This window comes from Lithobates pipiens, unplaced genomic scaffold (assembly GCF_037356315.1).
Source record: "Lithobates pipiens isolate NorthernLeopardFrog02 unplaced genomic scaffold, aLitPip1_a1.2 Scaffold_22, whole genome shotgun sequence".
Lineage (NCBI taxonomy): Eukaryota > Metazoa > Chordata > Amphibia > Anura > Ranidae > Lithobates > Lithobates pipiens.
The window spans coordinates 161,629,635-161,643,875 of record NW_027507784.1 but is presented as its reverse complement, the minus strand read 5'-3'; the positions used below and the strand labels follow the sequence as shown (position 1 = coordinate 161,643,875).

Here is a 14,241-nt window from a genome sequence, read left to right as displayed (position 1 = left end):
ATCAAGGTCTCCTGGGAACACACAGAGCTGTTCAATTAGCAAGAAGTCGTCCAAGTAATGGATGACTTTTTGACACTGAGCTTGGTGCGACAGTATCCAGGTGAGGGACTGTGCGAACGTGTTGAAGAGCCAGGGGCTACTCTTAAAGCCAAAGGTCAGTTTGGTAGCAAAGTGGTATGACTCCTTCCATTTAATACCGTGCCAGCACCAGAGGGACGTGTGGATGGGTAGAAGCTGAAACGTTAAAGAACAGTGATCGTAAAATGAGAACCCTCAGAGTTTATAGCCCAGGTCCACCACGGTGTGGTGATACAGGTCCAGCTCTTCCGTCCTGCTGGGACTGACTGAGCACAGGACATCCCAAAGGCAAACCCAAACTCTGCTACGGATAATTTGCAGTTGAGCCTGGGATCTTTAGCCTTGAGGACCACTGATGCATCTCCCCAGGCATAAGATCTATTTTCTGCCAGGTCATGGACCGAAATGAAGAGGGGGCAAGGTTGACATCCTTGCCATCCAGAATGTCATTACTGGTGCTGGGTGGGACCAAAGTGAGCTGGAGAGATAGTGGAACTCTACCCTGTGGTACCTGCAGGAGGGGGTGTCAGAACCTGGACTGCAACCAAGTCAGGGATGGCCGTGGCTGGGCGAGCCTCCAAGAGTGCCCCTGTGGCTTGAACGTCTGTGACTGTGGTAGACAGGGATGTCGCCACGGTGTGGAGCTGATAGCAGTAAATATAGATTGGAGAGATACTTGGCCTATCTTTGGCTGGTGGAGGGAAGAGGAGCCTGAAGAGCTCTGCCTTCCTGGCCATAGTGGGGGAGGCCCACGCCAGCACCTCGGTTCTGCTGTCAACTTTGGGGATGGTCCATCCCCTGAGGGACTGCACACTGCCACTCTCTGAAACCGGGAAAGGTGACAGAGGGGCTGACGTGAGGTCATCTCTGCGACATGGCTCTGGGTGACTTGTGCCCTAGATGCGAAGTCCTTGTCTTTGAGATCTGAACTTAATTGACCGAAACCCCCCCCCCCCTTTTTTTTTTTTTTTTGGACCGTTGTGTCATAAAGGCGACTGACATCGAACATCAGTGGAGCCATGCCAAGATACTTGAAGATGCAAGAATGACTTGACACGAAGCTACTGCCGAACCTGAAGCAAAGACTGGCAGAATGGAACGGCTGGGCACAAGCACGTATAGGTACGTTGCCCTTTAAGAGCCCGCCGGTGGCTCGCTCGTGACCCGGTCTTGTGTGCCGTGACCGTGCCCGCGGGACCCACGGACCCGATCGCCACTGGTGTCCCGCGATCGGGTCACGGAGCTGAAGAACGGGCAGAGGTAAGTGTAAACAAACCTCTCCCCATGCTTCCTAGTGAGCCTGTCACTGATCGTCTGTTCCCTGTCATAGGGAACGACGATCAGTGACATCACACGCCAAGCCACGCCCCCCTACAGTAAGAAACACATTCGGTCTCACTTAATCCCTTCACTGCCCCCTAGTGTTAACCCCTTCACTTCCAGTGAAATTTTTACAGTAATCAATGCATTTTTAATTGCACTGATCGCTGTATTAATGCCAATGGTCCCAAAAATGTGTCAAAATTGTCCGTGTCCGCCATAATGACGCAGTCACAATAAAAATCGATGATCGCCGCTATTACTATTAAATTTTTATATATATATATATATATATATATATATATATATATATATATAATATAAATATGCCATAAAACTATCCCCCATTTTGTAGACGCTATAACTTTTGCGGAAACCAGTCAATTATTGCGATTTGTAGGAGAATACGTATCGGCTTAAACTGAGGAAAACATTTTTTTATATATATATATATATATATATATATATATTTTTTTTTTTTTGGGGGGATATTTATTATAGCAAAAAGTCAAAAATAATGCATTTTTTTTAAAAATTGTCGCTCTATTTTTGTTTATAGCGCAAAAAAGGGGCCTGGTCCTTTAGCTGCAAAATGGTCCGTTGTTAAATACCCCCCGGACTCCACCCATAAATTCAGGCCACCATACTAGACTTATTATTCTATGAAGAAAAAATAAGCATTTGCAATAACTTTAACACTAGTTGCACTTACAAATATATTTCAAGTAGAAATAAGCCACCGTCCTTTACAGCCAAGAAAGCTGCCATTTTCGCCTCTGTTTGATCTACAGTTGCTATGGTGCTGCACATTTGATCAGCTATGGCATTGGCCATTTGATGGCTTTGCAGTTCAGTTGAGAGCTAACATAAGCACACAACATTAACTGTAATCGTTACCATTCAATGCATTACTTAAATGTAACTGTTTTGGGAAACTGTTATATCAGTGGGTTTAGTTCCACTTTTATGGTTTATTAATGAATGCATTAATTTGTGTCTTTTCTACATGCATGAAATTCAATTTATTTCTAAGCTAATGGTCAGTGAATATAGCTCACAATATCCACACACTTAAACTAAAATAACTAAATCACTATTTTAAATTCAAAGGCTTGACAGCATAAATGGGCATCAACCATGCATGAGCTTATCTGATGCAGCTGTACTGGTAAAGTATCCTTTAGTGATTCAAGAACGTTTCCATTCAGAGTCATGGTAACGTGTACTTTATGTTATTAATTACAGATTCATCTTATGAGGGTCAACATTTTTTTGCCAAGTGAACATTAATTATATCCTGTAAGGAAATGAAGCAGTTGTCCAAAAAGTACACGTACTATTGTTTTGTATTCATCAATATCAGTTTAGCAAAATCATTAGTCTGTATATTGCATATGGAAATCTGCCACAGTACACCTCTCGGGCAAATGAGGTCTCCTAATAATAAATGGCATCAGCATATATACCATTATCAACTCAAATAAAATCCGCCTCATGTTTTCATTTTTATGTTTGTTGCATGAAGAAATATTAGAATCTGCCAACTGTGCATAATAGTAACTTAAAAGGACATACAGCAGTTATTTAAAGGACCAGTATAGTATAGAGCTTCTTCCTTGGTGCTCCTTTTTAAAAAGCATCTAAAACAAATGATGCCTTAGTTCCCACTCTTCTCAATGTAACTGTGCTCATCTTCGTATTTCAGTGCAGTTTCTTAAAATGTCACTGACAACATTCTTAACACATTTTGCTTGAACATGCATACTATACAAGGCAGGTGCATGCATGGAGAGTGGTTAGAATCTGTAAGCTCCCATTAAGCAGGAATTGAACTATGGAAGCAGTAAGTGGAAAATGACTCGTCATCTGTATTGCCTTGGTTCTTCCTGCAGCTGATCATTCTTTGTTACTGACTTACAGTGCATTGTTCTGCACTATGTGTCTGTGTAGAGGCAGCCATCTTGGTACAGGCAGGGTTTTCTTCCTCATGTCAAAGCTTCCAGCAAGGAGAACAGTAAGCAGCATGGTATTGATGCCACCATATCTCACTCCAAATCTTTTGAGACTAGCAGTCAGAGGCAACAACACTTTGAATCTCACACTTCAGATATACAACTATGAGAGTGTAGACAATGGCCACCCTCGCATATCGGGAGGTGAGGTGCTATTTTTCAGGAAGGATACCAAACAAAAGGTACATTTTCAGGGCACTGCTTAAAGAGTAGCTTCAGGTTCCTTCAGAAAAAAAAAGTCAGCAGCTGCAAATACAGTAGCTGCTGACTTTTAATATTAGGACACTTACCTGTCCAGGAATCCAGCGGTGTCCTCACCTGAGCTGATTTTCCAATCGACTATTGGGTGCTGCCGCCGCCATCTCCACTACAGCTTTGCAGCTTCACAGTTCCCTACTGCGCATGTGCGAAGCTCGCTGCACTCTGTGAATGGCCCGGCTGTGGGGGAAGGAGGAGGGGGCCAAACTTCTGGCTGAGTTCGCTGCGGCGTACCTGTCAAAACCAGGTACCCGCTCCTCCCCAAAAGGTGCCAAATGTGGCAGTGGAGGAGGCAGACAAGCAAAGCTTTCCATTGTGGGTGGAGCCCTGCTTTAAGCACTATTTGTATTTCTAGATGTTCCCTATAACCAACATGCAAGCTCCTGGCTGCAGCGGCAATGAGGTGTTCAGCAAACGTGATCCACCCACTGCAAGTTTTTTTTACCACCTCGGATTTCGCCTTTAAGTAAGCTTTAGCTCACATCTCCTATTTCAAAAGTCTCCCAGTTTCTGAAGGGAATCGGCTATTTAAGGGAAGTGGAATATTGTAATGGAATGCCAAAGGTAAAATCAGCTAGACTTTTTGAATAACGGTAGGAATCTTTATTCTACCTGTGAGTGTCATGGATTTGATCCGTCGCTCCTATACCAGTGTAGCATTGTAATGCAGCATTCTAGAAGTATCATGTGAAGCTCTTGTTTATTACTTGCTGTTAATACAATGGGATAGGAAAGTGAGATTTTGCTAATGATGTCCAGGGTCCGAAGAATAATCTGTATTTCTTGGGATCAGGGCAAACCTATAGCCTTTGCTATTAGGCCCCAACTAAGGTGGATATGTAAAAAGTCTAGAGCAGAGGGAACAATGTATTCTCATAACAGAATGTGTTTGAAACCACTTTGTTCCATGTAGATTAATGGATGTACACATTGGTACGTGCATAAGAACAAAAGAATGTAATGCAGTCTTGCTAAATTTGGTAAATCAGCACCAAACAGACATGAACAGTGATCCACTGGATGGCTTAGTTGCAAGGTAATTTCCATCTTGACAAAGCATTTTCCCAATTCTTTCTATGCAGAGAATTCTCTGCTGCAGCCAACAGCTGTCAAAAAAATAAAAAATAAACAGGCAGTCTGCCAAGTATCACAACATTGCTCAGCCGCGGAACTAACTATAAACATTGTAACGTTTTGTCCTTTTAGATCAAAGGACTGAACTTTGGTGTGTAATTGCAGGATGTTTAACCACTTAGACTAATGGCCATACACGCAATCTAAATAGCGCATGACAGATTGTACGACGTTTCGTGCGTATCGTTCGAGGAAAATGTTCATGCTTGTCTGATCTTATAATATTACGGTAGATGAATTGTTGTGATCGGCTCTCGAAAGCTCTGTAATAACAATCCAATTTTCGTACGATCGTGTCAAAAGCGGTATTTGTTTTCCGATTTTTCGGAACGTGTGTACGGGCCATAAACCTTTTTCTGACATTTGTTGGTTTCAAGTTAAAATTACTATTTTTTGCTAGAAAATTACTTAAAACCTCCAGACATTATATATATTTTATAATGTATACACTTTTCTTTAGCAGAGATCCTAGAGAATAAAATAGCGGTTGTTGAAAATTGTATGTCATACTGTATTTGCGCACCGGTCTTTCAAATGCACTCATTCACTTTAATGAATTTGATAAAAACGAAACAATTTTCTTTGTATAATGTGAAAGATGATGTTACACCGCGAGAATCGTGATCTTTATTGTAAGCAAAAAAAAATCGAGATTCTCATTTTGGCTAGAATTGGGCAGCTCTACTAGCACATTATGATTTTACTTTGCAGGGGGAAATTTTTTATTTTTTTAGTTTACTTCCACTTTCATTGATCAATAGTCTTAGTGTTGAGAAGTATGCATGGACATTGTGTGAGATGTAAGTCAATGAAGGAGGCACGTTTTAGCTCCTTGTAATTTATATACTGTTGTTTTTATGTTGAAAAATAATTATTTTTCCTTTTTTTTTATTGACTTTTTTCCAAAAAATCCAAATGCCTTGGCGGGTCAGTCTGCATTCCTGTGGACCACACAGTTGTGCAGCTTTTTACACTCTTGGCAGCTTCACATTGCAGTTAAGATATTTTTCTTGGAAAAATTTATTTGGTTAAGTTCGTTTAGTTCCTTGCAATTTGTTATACTGTAACTAAGCTCTATTAAATTTACCACAATTACAACTTCAGTTTTTTATTTCATTCTCCTTGTGTATATGACATAGGTCATCTTTTAAAGGAATAGAGGTGGTGGGGAACCATTTCATATTGCTACCCTACATTTTATTTTGCCTTCAGTTGCATATATACAGTACACATTAATGTAAACATACTTCATACAATCAATAGTGATATAACAGTGAGTTCCATGATCAGACACATAAAACAGTGGATCTTCTTCCTCTTCAGTTTTCTACCAGTGCTTTCCAGATGCAAAGATTGGCACGTGATGATGTCTGTACCGTTCTCTGCATTTCTACTGTGAATGAAGAGCATTGTGAGAACACCCTCCATTCACAGTATGTGATGAAAGTGATGAAAGTGTCCAAACACCAGTTAATCCTTGGGTGAAAACAGGGTGGTGGTCCTGGCAATTAACGACAGGTATGTCACCTTGTGCCTCCTAAGGGATAGATAAGACAGAAGATGTTCCATTGAAAGAACTGTAGGTTAGGCAAGGCAAAGAATAGCGGTGATATCTTGGCACTCGTGGAGAGTGTCCTGATGTTTTTCCGATATACCTGTGTAACTTATCTTTGCTTTAAGTAGATTTGCTGTTAAACTCTTGTGCTTTTAATTGAACGCTGCACAATGGGTTTGTTTCCGCTACCTTCTGGTTTACTGCATAGTCGGGTCTGAGGCTCCTATGAGATCAATATATGCATCACTGAACAGTTGAGCTGGCTGAAGTGAGGGGTGAATACTCACTAATGCGTGTATAGACCTCGATAGGTCTTATTATCTGGTAAGATATTTTTGTCTTATCTATCCCTTGGGGAGCACGCGGTGATACACCTGCCGCTAATTGAATGGACCACCAGCCTTTTTTCACCTAAGGATTAACTTATGTTTGGACACTTTCATCACTTTAAACATTTAATGTGTTATGGATTATGTGAAGGATCCGTGATGATCTGCCCCGTGAACATCCGCTTGCTCAGTGGTGATCTCTCCGTTGATCCCCGGTGAGCCGGTGGATGACAGGGCGGTCCCTACACACTGTGCAGGGACCGCCCTGTCAGATCTCCGCTCTCCCCTATGAGGGGATCGGATGAACATGGACCGTCTGTCCGTGTTCATCCAATCCGCTCTGCAGACAGATAGAAAAATAGGATTTTCCTCCGTCTGCAGAATCGGACCATAGCAGGGATGGGTGATATCAGGTGTCAGCGGATGAACATAGGGATGCATGTATGTCCGTATTTCATCCGAAAACGGATGGATGAAATATGGACATACTTGTCTGCACGTGTGAAAGGGGCCTAACTGTTCTTATCCTCTGATAATACATTGGGGAAAGATGTTATAATATATATCAACTATTTTGACAACTCAGCATTCTTTCTTTATTTAACCACTTGCCGACCGGGTCATAGCCAAAAGGCGGCAACAGCGCAGTTGGCTTATTCTGGGAAGGCGTCCATGGACATCCTCCCAGAATGTTGCTCTCGCGTGCCCCCTGGGGTGCACGCCCAGAAATATCTGTGACCGCAGGCTTCTGAAGTTCCGGTGCGTCACGGATCACAGTAAATGGCCGCTAGTATCGGGCGTTTACCACTTGATCGCTCCGTCATTTGACTGAGCGATCACTTGTAAACAAACCGGCGCCATATCATGACGCCGGTTCCTCCCTCCCCACTCTGTACCGATCTGTACAGTGTGAGGGGAGAGGGGGAGAGATCGTTTGTAGCAGTGCTGTGGACTGGATCTGTAGTGCCCACAGCGCTGCTCAGTGCCAATACTCTGCAGTACTCTGCCAATACTCTGCAGTACTCTGCAATAAATTTTAACAGAAACAAAGATTTTTTCTTTTTTCTTTTTTTTTTTTTTTTTACCAGATTTTAAGTCTTGATTTATAATACCACCAAAAGAAAGCTCTATTTGTGTGAAAAAAGACAACATTTACATATGGGTACAGTGTTGCATGAGTAATTCTCATTTAAATTGTGAGAGCACCGAAAGCTGAAAATTGGTCTGGTTAGGAAGGGGGTTTAAGTGCCCTGTGGTCAAGTGGTTAATACAGAGTAACAACTGTTTAGGGGTTATTCCCTTATAAGATCATTGACCGCAGGTATCAGGGAGTCTCGCCTTCAAACCCTTTGCAATGTTAAAAATGTGATCTTCTTTGGATTGTATTTGGTCACTCAGGGGACATTATTATTATAATACATGATTTATATAGCGCCAACAGTTTGCGCAGCGTTTTACAACATGAGGGCAGACAGTACACTTAAAATACAAATCGATACAGGAGGGATCAGAGGGCCTTGCTCGTTAGAGCTTACAACTAGGTAATAACTATGGGAATGAGCTGATGGAGAAAATGAAAAAAGTTGTTAGGTGTGGGTAGGATAGGCTTCTCTGAAGAGAAGGGTTTTCAGGGATCATCTAAAAGCTAATAGAGTAGGAGATAATCGGACAGGTTGGGGTAAGGCATTCCATAGGATTGGAGAGGCTCTGGAAAAGTCCTGGAGGTGAGCATGGGAGGAGGTGACGAGGGAGCTAGAAAGCAGGAGGTCTTGAGAGGAACAAAGACTGTTTTTTCTGTATTTAGGGCCACTGGTGCGCTCTGCTCTTGGGTCACTTACCCAGTTTAATGAGTGAGGTTCATTGGCAGAGTGCATCACAACTTCCAGGAAAACACTGGCTAGAAGAAAACTAGCCAGAAATCTGTTAGTATTTATTATCATTTACATTAAGAAAATCAGTCCGCTCCTTCCTTTAACACGCAACGACCCCCATAAACACACAAAGTGGCAAAAAAAAAAAAAAAAAACATACTCTTAGATACGTTGTCTCATTTCTTTTTATAAAGGTACATACAAACATGGGGTTGACTGTTGCCCTTTCAAGGTGCTGCAGGTGATTGCATTTATGTGTACTATATCTGATCTGAGCAGACACCTCTCTTTTTTTTTTTTTTTTTTTGCATGAAATTGATTAGACTATATATGAATTGATTAGTGCTTTTGCTAATAAATACATTTTTAATGAATTGCAGTGTTCTAGTGTTATGATGATTTTCATGCTGACAGCTAACCAGCTCATACAAAAAAGTATTCCTACTACTGAAAAAAAAAAAAAAGATTAATTTACTCTGTGAGTCATGTAGCTGCACTTTGGCCTGGTATTCCAGGTATTTTTGCCAAAAGTGTTTCAAGGCAACAGTTTCTCTGACAAGAATTTCTTTCTGCTAGATACTGTAGTATAAATAATTTACAGATACAGAGAGCAACATTATGGGAGCGAAAATAGTTATTAGTAACTAATTATCAAGATAATCAGAGTATCTAATAACTTTTTTTTTTTTATTATTTATAAATGTGTGTGTGTATGTGTGTGTGTGTATATATATAATGTATTGGGTGTGCATTATAAAAATTGCAACATGTCCATTGCTATATTGGGCCTCATCCCACTTTTATTTTTATTTTTTTAAAGCTAATAAAGATAAATTGGTTAATGCAATTTAAAAAAATCACCATATTGACCATCTCATGCCATCCTTTTTAAATTGTGTGCCCAGCATCTTTGTCAAATTTTATCATACTACTGGATACAGATCAGAGCCTCTTTTTACTGCGTCATACTGCCCAACAGCATCTGGTTTGCGGTGTGCCAGTGACTACATTATAGCTTGAGGATGGCCCTCATTTCCTATGACTGAGCCGAGTGGCACATACATAAACTTTGACATGAATACCAGTACACTGAGCACTGGAAACAATGCCAGGTCCTAGCCAGAAAACATTGGTAAAAAGGTGATCAAGTCTGCTTCTATATTTTAGAGTGATGTTACAGATTTGTAGACAATTAGGGGTGGGTTTGGTATATATTTTTTTTAAATCTTTACTCATCCAAAAAATCTCCCCTTAGCACTACTTACAATAGAGAAACAAAAAGGTGCATAAAGCTAATGCATTTAAAGTGGTAAGTTTAATAATAGTAAGCACAAACATAAGATGAATGCAGCTCATTTCAGTCCAAAGGAACTCTGAACAGCTGGAGCCTGCACATGTCAGAGTTCCAATTTAGATGGGACCCACGCTAAGGTGGTGGATGAGTATCAACCAACCACAATCTACCTAGGGCACCTTAATGAACAGGGTGCCATTTCTTCAAGATGGGTAAGGGCTCTCACTCAGCTCTGCTTTTCCTGATGTTGACCTCAATTATACAAGTACTATGCGATTTTATTTTTTATTTTTTTCTGCTTTTTTTTGCAAGCACTACATGCACCTATTTTCACAGCCTAACATGACTCCACTTGGATTAAAAAAATAAAATAATAACTTCTATATATTGGGAGAAAGAAAAATATTGTTTGTAGGGTTTTGATCACCCTTTTCACATGGGCTAACCGATAAACCGATCAGATCATGCATAGGCCTCTATGGACAGGCGGGTGTCAACGGACATGTCCGTTGATACCCTCTGACATCCGATCCTATCTGCCAAAAACGGACAGATGTGGAATCTGTTCTCCATCCGTCTATCGAATTGGATGGCCATTGGATGTAAATGGACAAATGGTCCGTTTTACATCCCATCTCCCATGAGGAAGAAGGCTGTGTCTGTGTCCGCTCTGCATAAGCATGGCAGACATGGACTAGCGATCTGCCTGCTCATCTATTCCCTGCTGAGCGGGCAGACTCCTGGCGAAGTCTGCCCCATGTGAAAGGGGCTTAAGGCTACTTATAGATCTAAAACAAAATTGTTAAAGCTACCAGTGAAAACAGAAATTATGGGTAATCGCTTGAGAACCTACACCTTCTAAACCAGGCTGGGCATGGCAGAACCAACATTTCTATAATGATGCCTTTTTTAACAGGTTAAATCTGAACTCTATAGAAAAGAAAAACACTCCCTTGCAGTATTGTTTATTTGGGGGGGGGGGGGGGGCTGCAAAAATCATGAGAGTTTGCCAGGAAGGGGGGGGGGGGTGAGTCATAAGAGGGCCAATGAGAGCTGCAGAGCTGGAGGTGTGTGTCTGTGTAAATCCAGGAAGTGAACAGGCAGCAGCTTCAGTTGCCCACGGTTAGAATGGATTCAGCCAGACTCAGTGGAGGGAGGTTTCTGCAGCATATATGGCAAGTACAGAATCACACTATATATAAAATAATATGCAAAGTGTTTGGAGGGAAGCTTCAGAATGGCAAAGATGTTTTTATTACAAATTATGTGAGCAGACTGCAGTTCCTCCTTAAGTTCAATGCAGAACCCATAACCCTACACTGAATGTGAAGCCAGAGATGGGCTTTAAAGAAGGTTTAACAATTCTGCTATAAGGCACTGTAGAATAAAACTCTGGTTTACATTAAATATTTCTTTCATGTAGAAATCTTATAGCGGGCATCTGAAAAAAAAAAATGCAAGACAGACGATGATAACATAAACAATTTGAATGTCTATATCCTTCAAGATATTTTCCTATTAATGCAAATGGTTTAACAGCCAAATTAGCCGCATGTGTTACACCAAGCATATTTAATAGAATTAATGCCTTTTTGTTTTCTTTTTCTTTCTTTTTTTTTTATTTTTTTTTTAGGAACCAGGATATTGGGTGAAGATCCGTCATCTAGAATACAAAGATGGAGGGATATTGGACCCTGATGATATTGTAGCAGATGTTGTTGAAGACAAGGACAAGGTAGAACATTATTTAACATCTGGTTTATTACATTTTTCTGGTTTTTAGTATAAGCCCATGAAAACCATCCTTCAAAAAAAAGATGGTGCTTATAGCAGTGACATGACTATAAAGTCCTAGGATTTTCTATTCTAACACGGTTTACTGTGTTATAGATTGAAATGATCACATTGCTGCACAGAAAGCTCTGTTTCTGAGCACAAATACGGCTTTGACACAAGATAAGACCTAAATATATATTGTAATTTCAGTGTAATATTATCAATATCTTCATGACTGTAAAAGCACAGAGGCAAGTAATAGTCACCAGTTTGTAGGCTCCTTGCCTACTGATTTATTCTTTTTTTTTTTTCTTCCCCAGGGCAGACTTACTATCCCTCATTCCACACAATGCGGTTGATTTACAGAAAGGCAAATAGACTGTGCACTTTGCTAGTGCACTCATTTTACTTAGCAAATGTAATGTGGTTAAGCTTCACTTTGTAAAAGAATACCCGATCAGGTGCAAGGAAAATAAAAATATATATATTTTTTTGCTAGCACGATTTATTGATGGAAATCCACAGTTTTACCACATTCACTAAGCTTTGGGGAAAATGAGTGCAACTGTACTTGCAAAGTGCACAGTCTATTTACCTTTTAGTAAATCCATCCCAGTGTCTTGGTGTGGTCTGCAGCCATCTTGGTAAAGCAGCAGGACTTTACGTATATCAAACCCATCCTGTTGAGGAGGAGCAGTGAAGGCTGATTACTGCAACTTGCTTAGGATGAATGAAGTAGGAGTAAAGAAATCCTAATACTACTGGTCTTCAGGTACTTTCAGCACACCCTCAGAAAAACACTGAGGCCCTGTTCACACCTATGTGAGTTAGATGCAGCTTTCACCACATCCAATTCGCAGGACATTTCAAAATACATTGATTTTAATGAGGCCGGTTCACATATCTGCGGTGCATTTGCACTCCACATTGCACAAAAAACATGTGCGTTTTTTAGGCAGTGCGGTCCGGGTCAGGTGCGAATTCAGGCCCATTATCTTCTATGCATCTGATTCGCAGATGTGTTCTGTTGTGAACAGGATGAAATACTGATGCAATCCTGAGCTGATCCTGAAGCAATCCTGAGCTGATACTGATCAAAAACTGACATGAAACGCTGAACAACTGAGTTTTCTCTTCACAAGGAAACCTGAGCTTCAATTCGCACCGCACATCTGTGAACCCAGGCTCAGGGCAATTTACTTAGTCTGGAGCAGTCAGAATCTGGAACAGCTGTGAGTTGCAACCAATCAGCTTCTATCTTGAATTTTCAGATTTTAACTGAGCAAGTTGAATCTAGAAGCCGATTGGTTACTATGCAAAGCTGCGCCAGACTCTGGCTACTTTCGTTTTAGCAAAATTCCCCCAATTTTAATAAGCAATGACATTACAAACTGTTTCTGCAATGCTCAGAAAGATTCTCCATATTTTTGAGCGGAGGCTGGAGTGGGCAGGATTTGCCTTAGGCCTCATTCACACCTAAATGGTTAAAAGTATGACCAGAACATCAACACTCGACACAGGAAATTCAGTTATTTTTTTTAAAGGGCGACTCCTAACACCAGAGAGCAGCGACATTTTGAAGCTTGCCTAGTAACAAAAAAAAAACCTCATACATGAAACTCAAAAAAATAATGCCAGGTGTCAGGAAAAATGACCAAAGACGCTTAACTCAGTGTGAATGGAGTCCTAAATGATCTCACACTGCAAATGTCCATCTTTGAGGTGATACAGGAACAGGAGAGTGCCTGAGCAGCGGTACATGTCAGGAAGTGTACTATAAGTTCTCATGAAGAATACATGGCACAATGTAGGTTTTGCAGAGCACTGCGTATATACAAACCATGTCACTAGATATTGCCTATAAGGCAGCAAATTCTCACTCTTTAGGGATGGGCCCATTATGCTATTATAGGAATAATGATATTAAAGGATACGTTTACCTTTAGTAACCTGTTACATATTACACCTCTTTTTAGGGTGTAACATGTTACTATCAAGCACCCCCTTTTATTTGCCCTTTTTACCTCTTCCTCCAGCTTTGTAACTGAATGCCATTACTGAGGTATGGGCACAAAGTTGTGGGGGAGTGTGTGCAGGAGCCTTACATTGCACGTGTGATCCACTGATTGCAGATGCAAGGCTCTGCAGGCTCCTGAGAAAAAAAATACATGTGCATTTTTTTTTTTAAAAGGTAAACTTTGATGAGCCTTTAATCATTAAGCTCAGATGCATGAAGCATGTTACAGATGCAAGTTTTGTGCCATAATCTTGTACAGTACATTACACCCTCAAAGAATAGAGATGGAATACCTCTTAAAGCCAGTGTTTTAGAGGTGCAAAATGGCCATCATCAGCACCCTTGCAATGTGCATTATAGCACCTCTGGCATTTTGAGCTGTGTAAACCTTGTCAAAGAAGACATTATCTCCCTGTGTTAGGGGATGTTTCTCTTTGACTATGAACTACACATTTAGGCCCCATTCACACCTAGGCATTTTGTAGCTTGAAGCCTGAAGCTACAAAACGCTGTAGGGGAAAAAATCTATTATTCTCTATGGAGATGGTTCACATACTCCTTTGACAGTGAGCACCGCTATGATCTGCAAGCAGTGGT

General features: G+C 40.9%; 1 protein-coding gene across 2 annotated transcripts in view; it reads left to right on the top strand.

The window, feature by feature from the left end:
* PARD3B (par-3 family cell polarity regulator beta) overlaps window positions 1-14,241 on the top strand; it is a 2,156,380-nt gene that overhangs the window by 88,194 nt on the left and 2,053,945 nt on the right. For both annotated transcript variants that reach the window (XM_077448525.1, XM_077448526.1), the window contains exon 2: window positions 11,485-11,586. In XM_077448525.1, coding sequence (XP_077304651.1) covers window positions 11,485-11,586 — 102 coding nt within the window. The remainder of the gene's footprint in view (window positions 1-11,484; window positions 11,587-14,241) is intronic.